The sequence below is a fragment of the Heloderma suspectum genome, chromosome 2 (genome assembly GCF_057233095.1).
Source record: "Heloderma suspectum isolate Gila_16-S chromosome 2, 16-S_ref, whole genome shotgun sequence".
Lineage (NCBI taxonomy): Eukaryota > Metazoa > Chordata > Lepidosauria > Squamata > Helodermatidae > Heloderma > Heloderma suspectum.
The window spans coordinates 111,724,755-111,747,153 of record NC_139459.1 but is presented as its reverse complement, the minus strand read 5'-3'; the positions used below and the strand labels follow the sequence as shown (position 1 = coordinate 111,747,153).

The following is a 22,399-nucleotide window of genomic DNA, read 5'->3' as shown; positions in this document are numbered from 1 at the left end:
ATTTTAAAATATGATTTTGGATGAATTTTGTAAACAACTATTTCAAGTTGGGAATGTCAGATTGGTTAGTGCTTTTATGTGTGTAGCTAAACATATCTGGGGTTTTTAATGCCCTAAGACTGGTCCAAATGTGCCCACGGACATCTCTCTTCGGGCCCATCAGGCTCCACGTCCTGCCTGATTTTTGTTTAATTTCTTAAGGTTTTTTTTTTAAATTCTAATTGATGGGCTGGGATACTGCAAAGTGAAGTACTGCCCTCCAGCGCTATCTTTATTTGGGTTCACAGGAGCGGTCTGGTGCTATTTATTTATTTAGTCGTTTCATTTTATTTCTATACCACCGAATAGCCGAAGCTCTCTGGAGCTCAGATCCTGTCTCTGCCTTGTATTTAAGCTCTTGGGCAAATTACTTTTCTTTTAGTTTCACCAGTTTGCCTTCTGAGAAATTAGTATTTTGTGACTGGCCCTGTTGACCACTGCAGCCATTTTATGAATTGGCAAAGCCCCTCCATGGCAGCCATTTTGTGAGAGCACCCACAACACACTCAAAATGCCAAATGTGTCCACCAACCCGAAAGGGGGACTTTTTTTTGGTGAGGACTCAGTACTAGAGCTATCTGGATCTGTTCATTCTTTAGAGTTAACCTTTGGAGTTATCTGATGAGGGATTATCCTTTCTATTTGGTGGTGGTAGTGATGGCGGTTATTATTTGTCATCAAGTACCATGGGATGGCTGTGCTAAGAGTGGGCGATGATAATCCATTGCCTAGCAAAAACAAGGTGGCAACTAGAGTGCACCTGCAGCCTACTTGTGGCACACTTCGGCTTAGATTGCATACAGTCATCTGTCAGGAATCTGGTGGGAGGATAATCTTGTGTTGCAGCTGGTGATGGGATTGTAGGATCTACCGGCCCCTCCCAGCTCTATGTTTGTGTTCATCTAGGAGCAAAACCAGTTTAACCGGATAGAATCTCCTTTGACCTGTGGACTGGCTGATTACCCCAATACCCTCTCCTGGGTGATATCAGCTTCCATTATGTAGGTGGATAAACTCCGATCAGACTAAAAGAGTTAACGGCACCCAGGTTGTCACCTCCACTGCCGCCACCTCACTAAAGTACAAATATCATCTTTTGCTTCTCTTATTGAGACATGCTGTCGACATTTCACTTTTTTCCTTTCAGGTCCGCCCTTCTTCCATGTTTAGAAATGGCACTGGTGTGTTTTTTAAAGTAAGAACATTACTGAGTATCTACTTACACATTTCTGTTGTTTGAGATGTATTGTGTTATCTCTTTACTATATATACAATTTGATTAGCAAGGTTGACTGTGTTTTTCCAGTTAAAACTCTCTCTCTCAGTCTCTCATCCCCCTTTACTTTTATGTTCATGCTAGACATGATGGTGGCACACCAGTCTGTTTAAACAGGCTCTGCCAACAATTTGATATGAAACAGGGTAGAAGTGAGAATTGCAGGTCTGGTTTTAAGAGCAAAGGGGACCTATAGGTGACACGTGCCTTAGTTACATCCCATTTGGATTACTGCAACGCGTTCTATGTGGGAAACTGCAGTTGGTTCAAAGAGCTGCTGCCAGACTGTTGACTGGGGCTGGCTACAGGGAGCATACAACTCCCTTGTTAAAACAGCTTCACTGGCTTCCAGTCTGTTTCCGGGCACAATTCAAAGTGCTGGCTATGACCTATAAAGCCCTATATGGCTCCGGTCCAGGTTATCTGAAAGACCGTATCCTCCCTTATGAACCTGCCCGTGTCCTGAGATCTTCTGGGGAGGCCCTTCTCTCAGTCCCACCATTATCACAGGCACGTTTGGTGGGAACCCGGGAGAGGACCTTCTCAGTGGTTGCCCCACAGCTGTGGAACGCCCTTCCCCGGGAGGCTCGGATGGCTCCCTCCTTGATGTGTTTCCGGAGGCAGGCTAAAACTTCCTTGTTCCGGCAGGCCTTTGGGACATAGTTGGAACCTGGGAGTAAGCTGTTAAAATGCTGTTTTAAAATGCTGTTTTAATGTTTTAATATAATTTTAATTGTATTGTTTAATTATATTTTAACTTTTGTATATTTTCATATGTTTTAATTGTATATGTTTTAATTTTTGTAAGCCGCCTTGTGTCCCAGTACTGGGATAAAGGCGAGGTATAAATATAATAATAATAATAATAATAATAATAATATAGGCAAGATGAATATGGGTATGCTCTCCCTGCCCCCTTCTCTCTTCCCACTCACAAACCCCTAGATACTTTTCTCCCAACCAGATTACAATGGCCCGGTTTGCATGTAATGAGTAGCCACCATAGGTGAATTTCCCTGTGGGGCTTCTTGTTTCAGTAGTGGTGGCCATTTTGAAATATTGCCATAGCTTCTCATTACATGTGAGCCTGGAGAGGGTGGGTTGTTGGGGTGGCTGACAAGCCACCTACAACCCTAAAACAGCCTATGGGTTCTGGCTAGTTTGTCAACCACCCCAACAACCTATCCTTCCTGGGTTCACACGTAACAAGAAGCTGTGGTGGGTGCTTGGATCACCAATCTGGTACCCGTGGATGCCACAGCCCACAGTGGGCTGCAGTGATCATGTGAACCAGGGCTATCATGCTGAAGGCTCGAGGCACCCAGCACCTGAAGCACAGGGGAGCCAAACTAAATAAATAAGATGGACTAAAAGTAGCCTTAAAAAATCCAGCTTTTCCAGCGGAAATCTCCAGGGTGACCACAATGTCATGTGCCCCAAGTGACCTCGAAATGCTCCCAATTTGCAGCAAAATCCCATGAAGACAGGCCCCAGGTCAGTATCAGAAGTCCATCCAGTTGGGGGAAAGTGATGTCAGGATGGACCACAGAGAGGGAAGCTGAGCATAGGGGAAGGTTTAGCAACTCCTGCTTTCATTCCCCTTTTGCTCTTAAAATTGGATCGCACCACTCTATATATGAGTAGAGGCAGCCCAACGTGGGCCAGGTGCCGTCACAAGTATTTTGAGCCTTTGTTCAAAATTTTAAGAGAGCCAAAACTCTCTTTTTAAAAAATTCTGTGACTAAAACACCTTTGGAGTTATCTGTTGAGGGGTTATCCTTTCTCTCCATTTAGTTGTTGTTGTTGTTGTTGTTTATCAAGTACCATGGGATGGCTGTGCTAAGAGTGGACAATGACGATCCATTGTCTGGCAAAACCAAGGTGGCAACTGTCTCAGTAATTAACCAAAGACAACCAAAGAAAAATGTGGTTCCTCCCAAGAAAACGGAAGTTCCGCAAGCAGACTCCAGCATTCTGGTATAAAAATTTTTTATTCCCTGTTTGTTAATGCTGCCATATGTGCTATATTTTGGAAATGTTTTAAAAAACAATTAAGATTCACATGTCACAGCAACCTTGGGTTTTTTAGTGCTTATGGCTCGGTTGCTTCTGCTTGCTTCCAGGGTTTAATCTGGGTTCCAGTTCTGGCTTGTTGTGGGAGAGAAAACCAAAGTCCTGAGTTCAGGCATCAAGCTAAACAGCACAGGGATGGAGTGTCTCTGGCTGGTTTAGCTGCTTCCACTTGCAGGAGGAGCCAAGCAGGAGCACTTGACCCACGTGAACCAGCATGCTGGCGAACTGGGCCAACTACTTAAGGCACCCTTCGACATCGATACACACACGCTATACATATACAGTATATGAGAACAAATTGCTCATCTGATAATAAACAGTAAAAGAAGTAAAGTTGTGGGAAATATTGCTCCTGAAGGTCATTTCTGAACAACTTGCAAAAACACATCTTCATGGATTTATTCAGTGATGCTGTTTTTGGTCAAGCATCCATCACCCAAAATCTGTACTCAGAATTAAAACAGAGAGAGAGAGAGAGAGAGAGAGAGAGAGAAAACATTGGCATTACAAATTCAAGAGACTGCATTGAAACAGTGGTTTATACGGTAGACATTGTCTCTGCTTTGTCTCTCATTGCAAATATTCTGTTCTTTTCCAGGTTCAGAGCTTTTCCTTTCCAAACAGATGCACACCAGACCTGAAGGGTCTCTTGCATTTTGAAGGGCACACCCAGCAGATGTTTCAGTGTGATGGAATTTCTTGGACATTATGGAACCACACAAATAAGGTACCAATCCATTCTTCTTGTGAGGGTGGGTGTTCTGAAAAATTCATGCATTGGGGAAAAAATTGCAGGAAGAAAACTCTAATTTTACACTTGTCTTAAACTAGCCAGCTTTTACCCAAGATATAGCTGTATTGTAGAAGTGGATGGAATGCTGGGATGTATAAACTGATTTAAGGCACCATCTTACGCATGTTTAGGCAGGAAGAAGTCCTACAACTCCCAGCATTCCTCAGCCAGCCACGCTTATGGTTCAGTTGTCCATCTGCAGTGTGAGTCCTATCACTAGACAAAGTGAGGCAGCCTCCTCTGGTGGCAGATGCTGGGGGGCTGGGAGTAGATGTGAAGTGTTGGAGGACAGAGTTACGTGGGCCGGTAGGCCTACCGTGAGCCTCCTAAGCGAGCCTGCTGCTCTCAGGAGAATGCTGTGCCACTGCTAGTGGACATCATCACTGCCAGTCTGATCAGCTTTCGTATGTGGAACAGGGGTGTGGGTTCCATCTTGTCCTTTACTTCAGGCAGAAAAAGACCTTGGGCCAGCCCTGTCCATCTGTCCCACTGTGTTGCTCTGGCACTGACCACTGGGTTGCTGAGGAAAATCAGTGTGAGGGCCGACTATGGTCCAAGCTCTCAGCCCTGATCTATAACATGGGTTGTCAGCTGCTGGGTCATGATCTGCAACTGAGTCATACCAGCAGAAGCATTTTTCTTTTTGTTTTAACATTTTTTAAGAGAAGTGGGGGGAGAAGGGAAGGAGGGAGAGGGACATGTGTGGCAGAAAACTGAAAGCTTATCCATGTCGCAAGTTGGTGTTAAAGGTGGGTTGTGTGTCTGAAAAGGTTGAAAATGACTAATCTTTACATGGGGGTAGAAAATTAAGGCAATGATTCTTTGGTCTAGGAACCAGCAGCCTATGGCTAAATGCTGGAATTCAAACTGAAAATAATACATACATTTTTGGCAGTACATACAGATTTCTTACAGAAACCATTTGTCATTTTAATTCTTGAGAGGTTTATAAGGAAACTGAAGTCACACATTTAATAATGATATTGCTGAAGCTTATATTCACCTGGTTCAGAATACAAACATCCAGCTCATCATGCTTGCCTGAACTAAGAATCAAGTTCTTCTTCAGCATGGCCCCCCTTCTTGCAACAGCAGCATCCCAGCTGGCAGGGATCAAGGGAAATGTAATTTTCCCAGGGCACCTTTTAGTGTGGATAACAGATACATATCCCAGGGATACTTGCACCTAGGATGCTGCTAAGTATGCTGATTTCCATACTAAGGACTCGGATGCCCTCAGAAAACTATGTTTCCTAGAGTCCCTAGAAGGAAAGTGGGCAGTGGGGCAGGACACCAGGGGCTGATGGGACATGAATGTGGGGATGTCAGGGCTGAACCTGTCTTTGGGCTCCTGTTGAGGTCCTGATGCCATTGGGACTGCAGTGGGGTCAAAATTTTTAGAACTCAGATCAGGAAAAAAAACAAGCTATTTTCTGAATTCTGGAAAATAGCTCCATTTCCCAAGCCCAATGCTGAGTTGCGCCAATCGCTTTCTGAAGATGGAAATAGTTTAGCAAATCATTCTGAAGTGAACTTCTTTAATTCCAGGATGCTAATATGAAAACCTGTCCTCCTGGATGGAGCCATCATGATGGAAGCTGCTATGTCCTGATCACTGATCCAAAAGCCAAATGGACTTCAGCTGCCCAGGCTTGCAGGAAACAGTGAGAAACTCTATATTTGCATATCCCTACACTCAGCTACTGTTTCAGCTACTCCAGTGTTTTACAGAAATAAAAGTGAAAGCCAAAGTTGGATCTATTTTTAAAGGGTGGGATTTCACAAATATCTTACTGCTTGTGGTGTTGGATTGAAGCCACTGTAGTAGTTAAGAACTATCAGACATACTGTGTGTCATGGCTTGCTGTGTGTGTGTCTCTCTATATCTAGAAATAGGCATGCAGAGATGCCTTAGAAATAGCCTTCCAAGTAGCTTCCTAAAAGGTGTTTTAGGGCACAATCCTATGGGTTATGCCCCTGTTAGATGGAAGACTCTGAACTGGGAGTTTTCCAAGAATCCAGTGCCCTGCCAGGCTGCTGCCAGCAAGGCGAGAGGAGCAACGGAGGTGATTTTTGCCTCTCCATCTTCCCATTCCTTTTTCCTCTAGGTGGGCCTCTGAGTGCATCCAGAGCAGGCATGTTGGCAGGGCTGGGGCTGGGGCTGGGGCTGGAGAAGCCACAGGATTCTTCATAACCCAGCCTCTCCTCTCCCCTCCTCTCCCCGCCCACTGGAACACCCCCTTTCAGATCTCTATGAGATCCTCCAAGGCTGCTTGGTGTGACCTTGGAAAGCAGGCGCGACAATTCTTTCCACGGCAGCGGGAGGGATCAGATTTTGGAGTCCCCCTCCCGAAGTTATAGCAGTGCCTATGGCTTTGGGAGGAGGGATACGAAAAGTCCTATGGTCCCTGGGACACTCTCCAGGGACCATAGGATTGCTCTCTCAGCGACTCCCAATTCTGACATCCACTGTTCATGTCATAAGGTTTTCATACCATAGTTAGTGCACACATTGCACCTTGATCCAGAGGAGAGATATTACTTCTAACCCTAAAAAAAAATCTCTTGAGCCCAGGTGCCGTGGCAGTTTAGTAAGTGTGGCTTCCAGAGCACACATGCAATGGCTGTGGGACTTTGGTGGAAGGAGGCCTTTTTGGATAGGTACGTATGAACCAGAATGTCGTCCTTATGCCTGTGGCTTGCATTTCCCTCCAAATAATGTAGCAACAAAGATGAAGTGTTTTCCCATGTTCTTTAAGATGGTGATTTTGAAATACTGCTATTTTTAAACATTTCCACACTTAAAACCTCTTAGCCCGTCTTCCATGGAAGGCGAATTCCTGGTCTCTCAGGTTTTTGGCATGGAGCTCCCAAACCCATCAGCTCTGTCCTTGGAGCAATTTGTTGGCTTGGCTGCAATCCCAGCCAGTCCCATTCTTCTGGATCTTTTCCTTCCTGCCCTAAGAGCTCATGGCTCCCCTTCATATTGGATCTTGTGAAGAGCAGCTTTTAACCAGATGGCATCAGGGCACTGTCCAAGGGTCAATGGCTGCAGCCAGTTGCTGCAGTTCCCTGCTGCAGGTACTAAATCCACTCTTAAAACATTTTTCCTAGTCTAAATGCCAGCAGGGTTTAAACTTTCAAAATTAATCGCCCCCAAACTAAAAGTTCTTCCTTGGGTATGGAGTCTGGTCCGTCCGTCCGTCCATCCATCCATCCATCCATCCATCCATCCATCCATCCAAAGTAACTATTGCTAAGGGAAATAAGCACAGGTTAAAGAGATGAAGATAATTATGTTTGAGAGAGGTGGGTTGGAACACTTTGTCACTTGTTCTGTGTCTACCAACTTGTCCATTTTAATTAATTATAGGCTTGAATGATCAAAGAAATCCAGGCCAATTAGAATGGAATGATGGAGAACGTGTTGCCTTCACAAACTGGAGAAAAGGACCACCTCGTCTTTCAAAGAAAGGAAGGAACTGTATTTTAGTACAGCAGCGGGGGAAATGGCAACGAAAGGATTGCAGGAAAGGCAAACGACACAACTATATATGCTCTAGGAAACCGTAAAAAAACCCTGACGTTCTGATACATGCCTGGCCTTATTTGTGTATAATAAAACATATTTATTTGCAGCCAAGGGTGATGGAAGGGCTCAAAATGGGGAATCAGGTGGCCTATTTGCAATAGGATTTATACGGGGGAGAGGGGATTCAAATGTGATGGATGAAACTTCAACACCACGCACCCACTCACCATCATCATCTCTCTCTCCAGCGATTGGGGGTGTATTGGGTATGAGGGAAGAACCAACTATGTTTGCCCTAGAGTCCCTTTCTATCATGCCTCTTTCAAGAGATACAAAATGTGAACCAACCAGGGAGGTGAGTGGAGAAGACCTCTGAGGTGGATGTAGACATTGTGCTGTATGCAACCTTACCCCAAACTTTCCTAGACAGGACATTCCATCCCCCACGAGATGGCAGTTCTTTAGTTGTAAAATGGAAACAGAGCAACATCCTGTTGTTCAAAGCTTGTAAAGACACATGATGCTGGCTACAGATATTTCTGAATTTTAAGGGGGAAAAAAAGAAAGGAAGTCAAAATGATGCCCCTGCCCCTTCACGACACACACAGATGGAGAATGGAAGCGGTAAAATGGCGCCTTCTGTTGAAACTGCTACCTACAGTGATTGCTTCACGTTGGCCCTGAAGATGTAATGCTTCTGTGAACTTTTAAATACTTATTTCAAATGGAATATGGACAGAACTCCAATTGTAAGCTCCAAAGATCATTATAAGTCAGTTCTGGCCACCAATGCCAGTTGATTTCAGCATTAAGGAATCCTAGCAGAATTATATAAACATATGCTATTTCTCCATGATATACTATTACCACTAATAAACCCTAAACCTGGTTTGCATGTTACAATTCTGCCTTAGCCATTCTTCACTTGTGCTCTTTCTCACTCTTTCCCTTTGCCTTAATACAAGGGTGCCCATCCATTTCAATCCCAACAGCCACGTGTGAAGCTGGCTTGTGGGTTGGGGGCCACACTGTGTATACATGCACATGCACACACACATATACCCACGTGTATGTATGTACACACACATACATCCCATGATCCTGATATAAATTGCTCTTTCTTTGCTGTTAGCAGCGGTTAAAAAAGAGTGATCTGTATGAAGATCTCTAGGAAACAGCGTAGAGAGTGCAGGTGGTGGGGAAATTAGCAGGGGAGAATTTTACAGCAGTGGGCAGGGGCAGGTTGTGCATCCCTGTCTTAATAACCTTGGGCATGTTACATTTTCAGTATGGGCCAGGGAAGCCCAATTCTCAGAAAACATGCGCTACATTTTCCCTCTCCCCACAATGTTCCCACAGTATGGACAGCAGCAGGGAATAATTAGAACTAACCCCATAAGAACTTCTACTGCTATATGGAAGGTGGAATTTGGAGGACAACACCCAGTGAGAACACTCACCCTCTCTAAAAGCTTTTCCACATGAGGTATTCATTGTGCCCTTGTGATTCTTTATTCATGGTTGTTTATGGTTCTTTAGATGACGTCATGATCCTTCAGTTTCACTTCTGTTTTTTAAGAGCAGTTTCCTGGCCTTTTTTTAGAGCGTGCGTGGAAAATGGGTATTATTTCTGAAAGCAAAAGGAAAGGTATTTTTCTACTCGTGTAACTGCGATATTCCGCTATAGTAAAGAGCCATCTAGAGGTTATGTAGTGGAAAGGACAAGCTCTTTGGGTAGAGTTCAGATCTCAATTCTGCAACAAAACCAAAAGTAGATACAGAAATTACAGCCTTGTGTAGAAAAGCTCTAGGATACAGAATGTATACCAAGTCCTCGCAGGTAACCGAGGTATCCCAGGTGAGCAGCGCTTTCATGGTCATCTATATCATCTATTGTGGCAAGGAAATTTTAGCACCCATCAACTGGCAACAATCTGGTTCGCACATCATGGCAGCAATTCCTAGGCTGTTAAATCTAGGCATTGTGCGGATGAGCAAAGTGGTTTCTGCTTTTAATTAACCCAGGAATACCCTGTTCCTGGGTTGTTTCTTGATGTGCGAACCCAGAAACTCTGGGTTGTTTATGGGTTAAACAACACAGAGTTAACCCAACAGCAAACCATGGGCCACTGTTGAGTGAACTTTCAATTGTTTAGCCTATAACCAACCTAGAGTTCCCGGGCATGAAAAGCAGAAGCAGCAAGCACACAGGAGGCAGCACACTCATCGCTTCAGTCATCCCCAGCAATTCCTTGGTTAAACAGCCCAGGAATTGCTGCTGTGGCATATGAACAAGGTCAATGAGTTGTACATTCAGGTTTTAAAGTGTGTAAGGGAGACGGGAACATGTTCTTCACCTCTGTCACAACAACCTCCCTGTGTTGATGGAGAAGGTCTGCAGTGAGATTGTAACTGCATTCTGCTGAATGTGGTTACACCGTTACAGTCCTTTCTGCAATCAGGAACTCTACATAATCAGATTGTGATTATGATTCTGTGGCACACTGGAACGACATCCAGCTGAACATGGTACAATTTCTCTTTGGACCTTCCCCATCAACACAGGGTGGGTGGGAATGGAGTGCATACCTCTGTCTCCCACACACTTTAAAATTTAATTCCTGAAGAGGGCCAATGTGCAGTAGTAAAAAGGTGATTTGTTTGGGTTCATTATGAAAGCCTGGAGATGTGTAAATGTTGTGATGAACAGTGAAAGGGGGAAAGAAGTTTAAAAGAACAAAAAGTGATAAAGCCACAATATACGTCTTAATTTGTCAGCAAGACCTTAATATACCCTACTGTGTCAGTCACAAAAGGACTGCAAATTGCCCACTGGAAAAATAATATGATTTTCTCAGAAACTCCATTTTTAATATTGATATTGATAAATATGTGATATGTTTTATAAATATAGGCTCTTATTCATCAACTGTGTACACAATTTCTTTTTTAAGGGAAATTAAAATGAGATGGTTGTTTGCATTGTTGTTGTTGAAAGGTGTACATTCTTTTCTGACTGCTACAGAAAATGATATGCTTATCAACACTGGTTTGGTTTTATTTAAATTTAAAAGAAGCTAAGGGTGCAATCCCATGCATGTTTAGACAGAAAAAAGTCCTACAACTCCCAGCATTTCCCAGCCAGCCATGCTGGGGGTTATAGGACTTTTTTCTTTCTAGACATGCATAGGATTGTGCCCTAATTTAAACAGCATGCTATATGTGCTGTTACCTACTGTAATAGATGCATGCATACATACATACATGTATAATTAATAAAATAGTATTGATATAATCCTTCAACATTCCAGAGTCAATGCTGTTTTGATAAAGAGTCCATTGAAGCCTACGGAAAACACAGCTACAAGCCCCCAGCTGCTTTTTCCAGATGCCATGTTGAGGGGGGAAAGCAGCTGCACTGAGGAGAGGGTGCGCCTCCCCACCATCACTTTACCACTGCAAATTGCCCCCCTCCCCTACCACTCTGCAGTGGAGACACAACAGTGGGGGATCTCAGCCCTATGGGCTAAGTATCAACATATAGTTCCACCCTAAAACCACCATCCCGGAAATGCCTCCTTATCTGGCACATCAAAACAGCAGTCTTCTGTGTTGCTGGTCCAGTAAGGATATTGCTTTTGGACCAGGACTCTAAAGAGTCTCTCAGACTTCATCTGTGTATTTTTGCTTAAATTTTTGCTTCTGCACACAGAAGGCCCCAGTATGTGTGATTTTGATCAGGGCCGAAGAGGTGGCAAAGGGTTAAAGTTTCTCTGCCCTCATGCCATGGCCCAATTTGACTCTCCCCACCACCACATGCTGGTTATTTGTTGAAGAAATTCAGCCACACAAGTGCAAACTATATTGGCAAACATCACATCTAGTTTGGCCCTCAGTTTCCTTCCAAGAAAATACGTTTAGGATTGCTTATTCTCGTTCCTTCTGAAAATATGAGGTACAGTGTCCGTTCCCCTGCACCCGCCGCCCTATATATTACATCTATAAAGTTGCCAGCTGGCAAACAGTTTGATTGTTTTATACATAGCAGAATTCTGGGCAATAAATCTAAAAGGGAGCACAATTTTGACAAATTTAATGGGAAAGAGAATGTTCAAGGAATTCTACAGGGCTAAAAATACACTTTAATAACGAAAATGTAGTATCACCAATAACACACTGGAAACGAAACACTGAACATGCTTCTGAATCAAGATGATTTTAGGCACATCTGCAACTCATTACCTTGACTCATTCAATTTGCAATCTCTGTGTAAACAGCTGTTTGTGTAGTCATGATACCATTTGCAGTTTCCAGGCATTCTGCTTGTTTTTCATTTCCCCCTTCAAGTCTCCCTGCCCAACATGCCCCACAATTAATCCTGTTCATTCATGCCAATCCACAGTCCAGTTCGACTGAAGGAATGCTTTCAGACATTCAAGCAAACACAGTATTAGCCAGGCTACAAACCCCAGGATGCAAGCTGGCAGTGTGGTGGAAGTGGCTCCTTAAACTATGCAATAGTTTCTGCATTCCCAACTAGCCTTGATGATGGCCTTTAGTCCCAGTATTCACAAACATTTTTTCTCTGTAACCATATGCACGTGTGTGTACTTGTATTTGTGTGTGTGTAAGTGTGCATGCCAATGGGGGATAACACTTTGTGCATTTGTCACAGTGAGCTTTATTCCATAAAATCTTCATGCCTCAATAAAATGTAATCATGATGGTGACACAGGACTCTTGGTTGTTTCTGTTAGATTAACGTGGCAACTCTGCTGGAATCTGTTACCTTTAATTGCTTCTGGGTTCTCCTTGCAATTTTGTTGTCCCAGCTCCCAATTTTGGGGAAGCCAAAGAGGTATCCCGTCTGCCATTCACACACATGGTGCATGAACTGATCAAATCTTGACTTATGACCAAAGAAGTTATGTGTGAATCAGCTAGTAGCTTGTTGGCCAATATAGCTCTCCCAATGGCACTGTAAATCAAGAAGAAACTATATGGGGTTGAATGGGTGTAACGTTAACATGAAAAGATATCTGCCCCAAACTCCTGGGGACTGCTATTGCAAATCAAAAGATAGGAGGCTCAGATTATTGTGGGTTTTGTCTTGAAAAATCATCTGCAGTCAGGCAGTTCCCAATATTTTTACCTTTAAGGAGGAAATAGAGGAGTGTAAAGAGTCCATATGCCCTAAGGACAATATGTGTCAGATATAGTTATGTGCATAACCCTGCCATTTACAATCTCAAATGCATGTTTGAAAGGGAATACTAGTATGTGGCTGGCCGTCCCATTAAATGTGTTAAACGATTCATTATTGCTACACCTTAGAAAAGTAAGAGGGAATATGAAAGAACCCATCCACCTGGTAAAAGCTGTGACATCCAGTAAGTAGATCATTACATGGAAGCAACTTGTGCTGCAGCGCGAGTTGAGCATCCTGCCCCACTGCATGTCAGATGTCAAGGGTGACCCAAGCCAAAAGGGCACATGCCTTGGGTCATCCATGATCTGCCTTGGGTCATGCATGATATGGCAGCAGTGGCAGGATGCAAAGAAGCCTGAGAACAGCTCCCAGGCCAGACAGCACAGAATGCCTACACTCTGGGGGCCTGTATGAACTAGGGCTAAACTTTTCCCACTGATTTCAGCCACCCATTCTAAAACTGAATGGGACTCTAGATCAGCTGACCACAACTTGGAGCCCTCCAGATGTTTGGGGGGGTGCAACTCCCATCAGCCCCAGCCAGCATGGCCAATGGTCAGGAATCCTGGGAGTTGTAGTCCAAAACATCTGGAGGGTGCCAGGTTAGGGAAGGGCTGGTGGTTCTTCTCCTCTGAAGCTTGCTGCACTGAGCAGGGAGTTAGACTAGATGACCCCCCAAGACCCATTCCAACTACAAAGGTCTATAAGAGCTCTAACAACCAGAGCACCAATTTCCCAGAAATATAGGCTCACTATAGCTATCTTATGAAGGGCGCGATCCTCCAATGGGGATAGTTGGCTGCCTCTGAACTCAGAGGCGACCAACTATCCAGTGCAGGGCTGGTGGAGTGCTGAGGAGATCTTTTCCTCTGGGCTCCGGCCGCCCTGCATTAGTGGCTAGATAGCTGATTTCAGATGTCTAGCTGGGGCGGGGCAGAGCCGGGGGGGGGGGCTGGATAGCACATGATGCTTCCACTGTCCCTGCCCCGCCCCCAGGAATGCCCTCTTTCCCCCCTGCTCCGTGCTGCTCTTAGGAGCATGGAGCCAGGGACGAACTGCACCTCTTACGAGGTGGTGGGGGCGGGAGAGGGGAAGTGGTTTTCTGGGAACCAGCCTCAGAGCGCTGGCTCCAAGGTCGGTTCCCATAAACAGAGAAATCCCATGGCTGTCTAGCGGCTCTAGGATTGCACCTTTAATGAATTAATATATTTCTGTTATGGAATTCGCTACCACAAGATGTAGAGATGGCCACCAATTTGGATAGCTTTCAAAAGGGGCTAGACAAATTCCTGCAGGAGAAGGCTACCAATGGCTACTAGTCCTGATGGCTCTATGCTACCTCCAGTATTAAAGGCAGTATGCCTATGTATGCCAGTTGCTGGGGAACATGGGCAGGAGGGTGCTGGTGCACTCATGCCCTGCTTGTGGGTTTCCCATGGGCAGCTGGTTGGCCACTGTGTGAACAAAATGCTGGACTGGATAGACCCTTGGTCTGATCCAGTATGGCTCTTCTTATGTTCTTATTATGCTTCAAGCTGCATTTTTTTTTTAAAAAGGTCACCACTGTATGAATTCAAAATGTTATGCATCAGCTGTAATTTGACTGTTTAGGACATTCATACTCAAGAGCTGGTCCAGATGCCACATGAGGCCTATGATGGCCTTGACGACAGCATGCCACCTGTCTCCTACAGTTGGCTTTATGTGGGTCTGGAATATCGAGATGAATTGTGGATAATTAGCTAGGATCCCTGTGCATTTAATGTTTAATAACAACAACAGCATAAGTTATATACCACATTTAAAGTGTCCAAGGTGTTTTGAGATAAGAGACAAGGTTTTGATGTGGGGATGGCTGTATCTGCATGCAAGAAATCTGCAATAATTACGAAAAGGAAGGAAGCAGGAACAGGCAAAGGAAACATTGGGGCCTGCTCCCGTTAAACTGCCCTCCACGCCGCAGAGATGAGAGGGGAAGCCGGGCCATGCCACCAGCCCTGCTGAAGGTCTGCTTCATTTTTTCCTCTTCCCTCCCCATCCCCCTTTCCTTGTGTGCTGTATCTTTTTTAGATTGTAAGCCTGAAGGCATAGACTGTCTTTTTTGTGGATTGATTGTAAGCCACTCTGGGAGCCTATTTTGGCTGAGAAGCAGGACAAAAATGCCTTAAATAAATAAATATTCTAAATCTATAATGTAACACCAGTATATTTTATCATACCTGGATCCCTGTCAAATATGTCCCTCACCCATGTATTGTCTTTCTGGTGTGTCCTGTTGGACCCAAACACTGGTTTGGGTTAGGGAGTTTGAAATAGCTGTACAGGTGCCCGTGGGCCTTTTCACAGCAAAATGCGTACAGGTATGGGCTGCATTTAATAGCAGGCTGTCTTCACATCACGCTCACCAGTGGTTAATTTTTGAAAATAAGATGGTTGAAATTCATGCCTGCCTAGAAGTTTTGCAGCAGATATGTGAGTGGGCTATAACGGCTCAGACGTGTACTCTGGATATGCTCAGAGGCATACCCCTTTACTACAGTTTCATATGTTCCAGGTTTTCCCCTGGTAATGAAAATAGTTTACGAGACTTAACCCTGGTGGCCTGTGCCTCAAATTAAACCCAGTGCTTGGTGTTCCTAAATTATGTCCAATTTGAGGGGTGAGGATGTGGGTCTTTATCTGTACTAAGAATAAAACATGCTGGTGAGAAGAAGAGGTTGGAAGGGTTCTGGCCATTTTTTTAGTTGGTTAACACTAGTGACTGGTCTGCCCAAGATATGTTTCTATAAGATTACTAGTTCTTTTGAGGTAAACATTACAACCTCCTAATGAAGTCACAGAACTTATTCTTTGTATATCCACATTAAATACTACTCTGTTACATTCTCACAGTATACTGAATTTGCCTTAGTGTATGTACCTGGAGTAGAAATGGTTGAACCAGCTAGCTATATCATCCCATTGGGATTTTACAAAACCAACTTCTTACTGAGAAAGAGGATTTGAGTGTGCCTTAAAGGGTGCCAGCAAATGTATCACTCTCCTTTACTGTGCTGTCTTGGGAGAGTCAGAATGTATCAAGCAAGCAAATACACATCCAGGAACTTTTCACAATTCCTAGACAAAAGCTAAACAGTTTACCCAAACATTTAAAATCATCCCTGCCAGGGAAAACAGATGTTACTGTAGCTACAAACTTTGAATACACATTCTTCAAGAGGGATAAGATACCTTTATCATAATTAGAGTCTACAGTTAATGAGTGTTAATGAGCACCACTTATTGGACCTCCCCTTTGTCTCTCTCCCTGCATGTGCAGCAGCTGGAATCAAAAACTTTAGGCCTCCTTTATAAATATGGCAGTCTGCCTTCAATCTTTTTTTTAAACTGCAGGAAATTGAGGGGGAAAGGTACAGGAAAACAAGGGCAGCATTATGTTTTTCCTACTGCTTCAGATGCTGTTGATTTCGTGGCTTGGAACAGCAGAGCAAGGGAGTGAATTGCAAAAGAAAAAGAGGAGGAGAATTCCACACCTCCTACCTCAAGATATGCTAACAAAATATCCAATGGCCTATGAAGGAACTCCTGCAGAGCCGGGTTTGTTTGTGGCACACCTATTGGCAGAAATTGAAAGGAAGAAGCAAGATGAACCAAGAATGTCCAAGTTCATTTCCCCATATATTGTTAGCCCTAGAACTCAAGATTTCAGAAGCTGGGCTCCCACAAGTGCATCTCCACAACCAGAGGGCACGAAAAATCCACCTTCTCACCCACACAGCAAGAGGGAAGCAGAATCACCCTTCAAAAAAGATGCCAAGAAGTTCTGGGACCTTTTTATGTTGAAAACCAAGTCAAGGTCTGAAGAGATTGTCCTTCCAATCAAGACCAAAGAAATGTACCAGGAGATCTGTAGCACTCTTCCTTTTTCTCAGGTAAAGTTAAAACTCAAAGTTGGCACTTACCTAAGGCTTCTTTTATACAGTCAATGATATCCACTCAAGTATTGCTACTGTTTACATTGCACTTTTAATTTGCAAAATGTTCATCCTCATAATAACCCGGTGAGGTTGCCAATTTTTACAGAGCAGAAACTAAAGTGAGGGAAGTTACTTGCCCACAGACTTATTAGAAGATCATGCTAAAAGTGAAAATGTTTCAAGTGTAAGAACCAGAAAGCCAGTAATGTTTGGGCAGAAAAGTTCTATTACAGTAGCCTTTATATTTATTCTACTGAGGTCACAAAAATACTAGAAACATGTAAATGCTTCAAGTAAATGATTCCCATTATACACTGATGAAAGTTTCAGACAGATCTAAGGCGATTGTTTTTTTAGAAGTTTGAGCACAGGAATGTCTGTCTGTGTATTGAACTGAGAAGATTGGTTGTCCATAATTAATATATATCTCTGAGCTTCAGAATTTTTTCTTTATGAAAACAGCCTCCATTTCCCCCCTTGCAACCTTTCCAACCATTACAGCAGTAAATACAAATCCCCCACCCTGTTTTTTAATGCAACAACTTGCCATTCTGTACACGGGATAATGGTTTTATATGGAATTGATGTAGCACAGTAATTAAATGCATAAGATATGAGTAGAGAATTCCGGATTCAAATCTCTGCTTATCTGTGAACTTGTAGGCAGAAGCAAGCCACTGTTTCTGAACCCCTATCGGTAATATAAGGATAGCATTATTGGCATACTGTATAGGGCAGTTCTAATGATTACTAAGATACTTGTAAAAAAAAATCAAAGATTTAGCATTTTATATAGTGGCTTCTTGACATCATCAGCTATATTAACCATATTTCGAAGGTAATTCTTATACGTTCTCTAATGAAGTGCCATAGCAAGTGCTTTAACAGCAGTTTGCTTTCTTTTAGAGCATTGTACATGAGAACTGTGAGAAACTGGTGATACAAAACAACCTGTGCTTTGGAAAATGCAGTTCTTTCCACGTTCCTGGTCTTGAAGATCGCCTTTATACCTTCTGTTCCCACTGCTTGCCTACCAAGTTTTCCATGAAACGTTTAGAGATGAATTGCACCATGGCTGCTCCCGTTATCAAGGTGGTTATGCTTGTGGAAGAATGCAAGTGTGAAGTGCAGAAAACTACAGATTCTGAAATAGGATTTCTACACTCGGATCTGCATGCAAAGATGTATGAACACAACTGAGTCTTTCAAAACTACCTTTATCCTCAGTACAATTTATCATTGACAACAGCCAAGACTTCCACTAAATACCATCACAACATCTTACTTCTCTCTTTATGAAATCTGTGTGTGTGCGCGTGCGTGTGCACAAGAGAGAGAGCACTAACCTCTAAACATGAATACAGAGTTGGGTTAGTGCATTATCAGCCATGGTTTTAAGAGCCCATCACATTTTTATTTTTTTAGGTTAACACCTCAGTTTTGTGTGTATGTGCACCTAAAAACATAACATACGAATTTGTCAAACATGTTTTAAAACACTCATAGCATTCAGCTTCAGTCAGAGAGCACAGATTGGCTGCAGCTCCTTGCTGGAGTGTATACTCGGTGGTAAACAAAGATGGTTTGTTTGTTTTTTAAACAAAGCTTTCCTCTAGCTTCTTGTGCATAATGGCACCAAATGTGTAAATTGTGCAATGCAGAAATGTTTGTATAGAATATTGATCGCAATACTAATAATCTTTTCTAATAACCTCTGATATTGTTTCTAATAAACAATATCTGAAATATATATAATACTGACTAAAGTTGTTATCCACATAAACTAGTAGAGCATATGAAACATTTCAGCTTTAAGTCTTTTAATATATATGTTTTTCTCCAAGGTATGGTTTTCAGCATATGGGCCACAAGCCACATGCCAGTTCACCAAATCTCTCTTCTTGATCTGTTCATCTCCTGGACCTGAACTTATCATGGAGGCTCTGTTTTCATCAGCATGCCCCCAAACCTGCCTATATTTGGCTCTGTGAACTAGAAATGATGGTGTTGCAAACAGTCCTTCATGAAACATGGATAGTCCAACATAGTCAAAAGTAACTGAGTTGCTGACTGTGCAATTCTACCCCAGCAAGTTGGATGGGTCTAGCCTGACCTGATAATGACTCTCATAGCATTGCTGTATTTTAGCACGTTGTATTTCAGGGCCAACTCCATGTGGCATTAAGTACATGGTTTAACATTGTGCACGTCTTTAATTGCTAATAGCAGGCACAGAGTCCCCAATCAGGAGCAGGGTGGATTAGTCCTTTCCTTCTTGCTGCAATCCTGACAACAACATCCCCCACCCCCAGCTGATACTTGACACAGGAAGAAATTGCCCATTGATGCTAATGGGAGGATCCCTTCCATGCCAAATAGCAGCTTGGGGGAAATGGCATTGTTAACCTCCCCTTCCTGCACTCCATGGCCCCCAGTCCTGATCAAACCATCCACCCCATAATTGCAGTCTGCAGTTTAAAAAGAAATGAAAGCCCTTAGGTGAAAATGAATTAGGAATCTTGGTCACTGCCAGACATGTTCTCTTGTGAAATATTCTGTGTCCCATGCTCACTCATGGCTTACTTAGTCATAGGTATGAAGAAGCTAAACCCAGTTTGCCTGAATCTTCTGTGGATGTTCTATTTCTAGCTGAGCAGCACATTTCTGTAATACAGTGCTGCTGCCTATTGCCCCACAGAATAATGGGGAAACCTAGAAAGATGTCACGTCGATTGTGGACCAACATTAAAAAAATAATGGATACAACCTGGAGAAAGATAGGTATGCCTTAATTGTATTGAAAGTAGTGGGACTTTATGTAATTAAGCATTTAATTTATATTTCCTTCTTAATAGGACTTATTCTGCTCAATTGTGGGTTACGGCTGAAATTCTGTCCCAATTCATTACGTACATATATACCCATTTAGTCCAGTTCTGGGCACTATGTTGTATTCCATCAATCCAATATTAAACCAGAGTAAGTGTGTTAGGATTGTAAGCTGGGCCTTTTAACAAATAGAGCCCTTAAGACTGTTAATTGTCAAACTGTGTACCATATTAGCCATGTTTAAAAAGAGGAAAAATAAGTTAAAAATCAAGGAGAAAAAATTCCTTTCAAACACTCTCTCACCACCCACACTCAAAAAACAACTTGTCAGGCTATTTCTCCTTATATCTTCAGATCTTTCTATAAAGCAAATAGGACCCAATTTTCTAACCTTTCATTCCCAAGAAATGCCATCCATATCAAAGGGAATTCTCCGAACTTGTGGGATTGGGCCCCAAAGTGTGAATATGCACCATTTAGAAAGGAAGTGTAAAGAGAAAACAGCAGCTGTAGTAATTGTTAATTAGATTAGTGCCTTAGCTTTTGGGGGTGAGTGTTTAATTAACCCAGCAATGATCAGCTGCATGTAATTAACACTGTATTCTGTTATATCAGGGATGTGTTAATTGGATCTGATTTTCAGAGTCAACTTCCATATTCAGAGCAAGTTGAGCCCAGGTGCTAACAGAATAGTGTTCCAAAAAGGAAGGAAGAAAAAAAATTAGAGCCAGAGGATAGTGGACTTACATAGACCCCAGGGATTTTAATACAGTCACATTTAAAAGGGGGGGGGGCATTGAAAAGTTCCCTGTTTATTTTGATTTGTGATGGGGTTTTATTTTAATTTACAGGGTTTTCAAAGGTGTCTCTAATTGGGGGGAGGCGGGAATTAACAGTTTCCAATTATTGCTATGCTGTAACTTAAGCAGAGACTGTTAACTTTAAGACTATTTTAAATGCAGTTAATTGTCAGCCCCAGAGTGCATTTTTTCTCTGTTTCAGTAAATCAGGTTAATCACCATAAATAGCTGTACAACTTCATAATACCAGTAAAGTCTCTAACAATGAACCAGGAGTTGCATGGTTGTTGTGAACAAAGTTTTTAGGGACCATGGGTGGAAAACAGCTGTAATAATACCTTGAAAATCTGCCTTCCCCATGAGCACAACCCCCTTTGAGTGACGACCACCTTTTGGATTTTATCAACTGCTGCTGAAAGATCCACTGCTTGCAAGTTAAGAGGCATCAACTACTAACATAATACATGCCATCAGATATCTCCAGGATGTACACACATTTTGAACAATTGGAAGATTGATTTCCAGTAACTATGATGACTATATAGACTCTTGTTTGTATCAAGAAACAGAATAAAACAGCCAATTATTAATTATCTGAATGTTGTCCATTATCTAAAATCCAAAATGATTTGGATTCATCTGTAGTGCTTTGATGCATGAACACTCTTGGCTTTGTGATAAACTGCTACTTATATGGCTATGTTTCTTACAGTTCCTATGATTATACAGAAGTAACTTACAGCACAATCCTAATATGTCTACTTGAATGTAAGTCCCATTGATTGCAATAGGTCTTCCTCCCAGGAAAGTGGGAATAGGGTTGCAATCTTAGGCTGCACTCCTATGCATACGTATTTGGGGAGGAATTCCTTTGAACTCCATGGGGCTTACTTCTGGGTAGACAGGTTTAGGACTACACTGGTTGTTACAAATGTGAATGTATTCATGTAAATACCATCAAGTTGCCTCTGTGGGATTCTAATGATATGAGGGGCTACTGTTTTAACTGATCCTGAAAAACCAGAGACACAGATAGATAGACAGGAAGGATTCACATGTGCACATCTATCTATCATCTATCTCCATATCTGTGTTATCACCTGACAACTTAGGCCTAGTTCTCCCTAAAGTGGTAAACCTGTGTCTGGCCTGTATCACTTCAGATTACAGATGGGGTACATGGGGTTTATGTGACAGAATATTCCTCTATACCCCGCCTTAAAAAAAAATATCCTGTACATAAAAAGCAAGTAGGGAGAAGGGTCATCTAGAACCCTTCTCCATAATATCTAGTTTTCTGTGTGCAGGGATTATTCCATGTGTATCAAAGAGCATTTTGTCATGTGACTCCCCATGCAGTCTGAAGTGGTGCAGTGCACTCACAGGCTCACAATTTCAGTAGAAATTAGACTTATTGTAAGACTTTCAGATGCACACATGAAATACCTTAATTGAAAAGTACTGATGAGATAATATGAGGTGGTATAAAGTCTCTTAACTTGTTATTTCACCTGACACAGTTCTTTTACACGTGCAAGTCCTAACTTGTTGCTGCAGACATTCAGTGATGGTCATGACTGCATGAACTTGTCCTCCTTGATATCCTTGGGGAAGAAGTCTTTATCTCTCATCCTCATTTCTATATTTGAAAAATTGGAGGACTGATGAACTTTACAAGATTGTTGTAAAGATAAAGATTTCAAAGCATGTTGCACACTGAGGGCACAATCCTATGCATGTTTAGACAGAAAAAAGTCCTACAATTCCCAGCATGGCTGGCTGGGGAATGCTGGGAGCTGTAAGACTATTTTTCTGCAAAAAAGGAAGACCAGGTAAAACTAAAATGTAACAAACCTTGTAAATATATAAA

General features: G+C 42.6%; 2 protein-coding genes across 8 annotated transcripts in view; both read left to right on the top strand.

The window, feature by feature from the left end:
- Positions 1-11,014, top strand: part of FREM1 (FRAS1 related extracellular matrix 1) — a 108,494-nt gene extending 97,480 nt beyond the window's left edge. For 2 of the 7 annotated variants that reach the window (XR_014787802.1, XR_014787801.1), the window contains 6 exons: positions 1,187-1,234; positions 3,137-3,292; positions 3,987-4,115; positions 5,730-5,845; positions 6,757-6,842; positions 7,555-8,614. Coding sequence is in view for 3 of the 7 variants with exons in the window: in XM_084834532.1 (XP_084690658.1) it covers positions 1,187-1,234; positions 3,137-3,292; positions 3,987-4,115; positions 5,730-5,845; positions 6,757-6,842; positions 7,555-7,754 (735 nt within the window). In the remaining 4 variants the exon portion in view is untranslated. Of the gene's footprint in view, positions 1-1,186; positions 1,235-3,136; positions 3,293-3,986; positions 4,116-5,729; positions 5,846-6,756; positions 6,843-7,554 lie in introns of all 7 variants that reach the window. The other 5 variants (XM_084834532.1, XM_084834529.1, XR_014787800.1 and 2 more) reach the window with 4 other exon arrangements.
- Positions 11,015-16,299: 5,285 nt separating this feature from the next.
- On the top strand, positions 16,300-21,227 carry CER1 (cerberus 1, DAN family BMP antagonist). Its single transcript, XM_084834528.1, has 2 exons — positions 16,300-16,855; positions 17,807-21,227. The coding sequence occupies exons 1-2, from the start codon at positions 16,358-16,360 to the stop codon at positions 18,098-18,100; spliced, it is 792 nt and encodes a 263-aa protein (XP_084690654.1). The 5' UTR covers positions 16,300-16,357; the 3' UTR covers positions 18,101-21,227.
- The last annotated feature ends 1,172 nt before the right edge of the window (positions 21,228-22,399 follow it).

What these genes read in the sequence shown, in the direction of transcription:
- CER1 (XM_084834528.1), top strand. Translation starts at nt 16,358, where the DNA reads ATGTTTTTCCTACTGCTTCAGATGCTGTTGATTTCGTGGCTTGGAACA. An exon ending in GCACTCTTCCTTTTTCTCAG is followed by an intron (nt 16,856 to 17,806) that starts GTAAAGTTAAAA and finishes GCTTTCTTTTAG; the next exon opens with AGCATTGTACATGAGAACTG.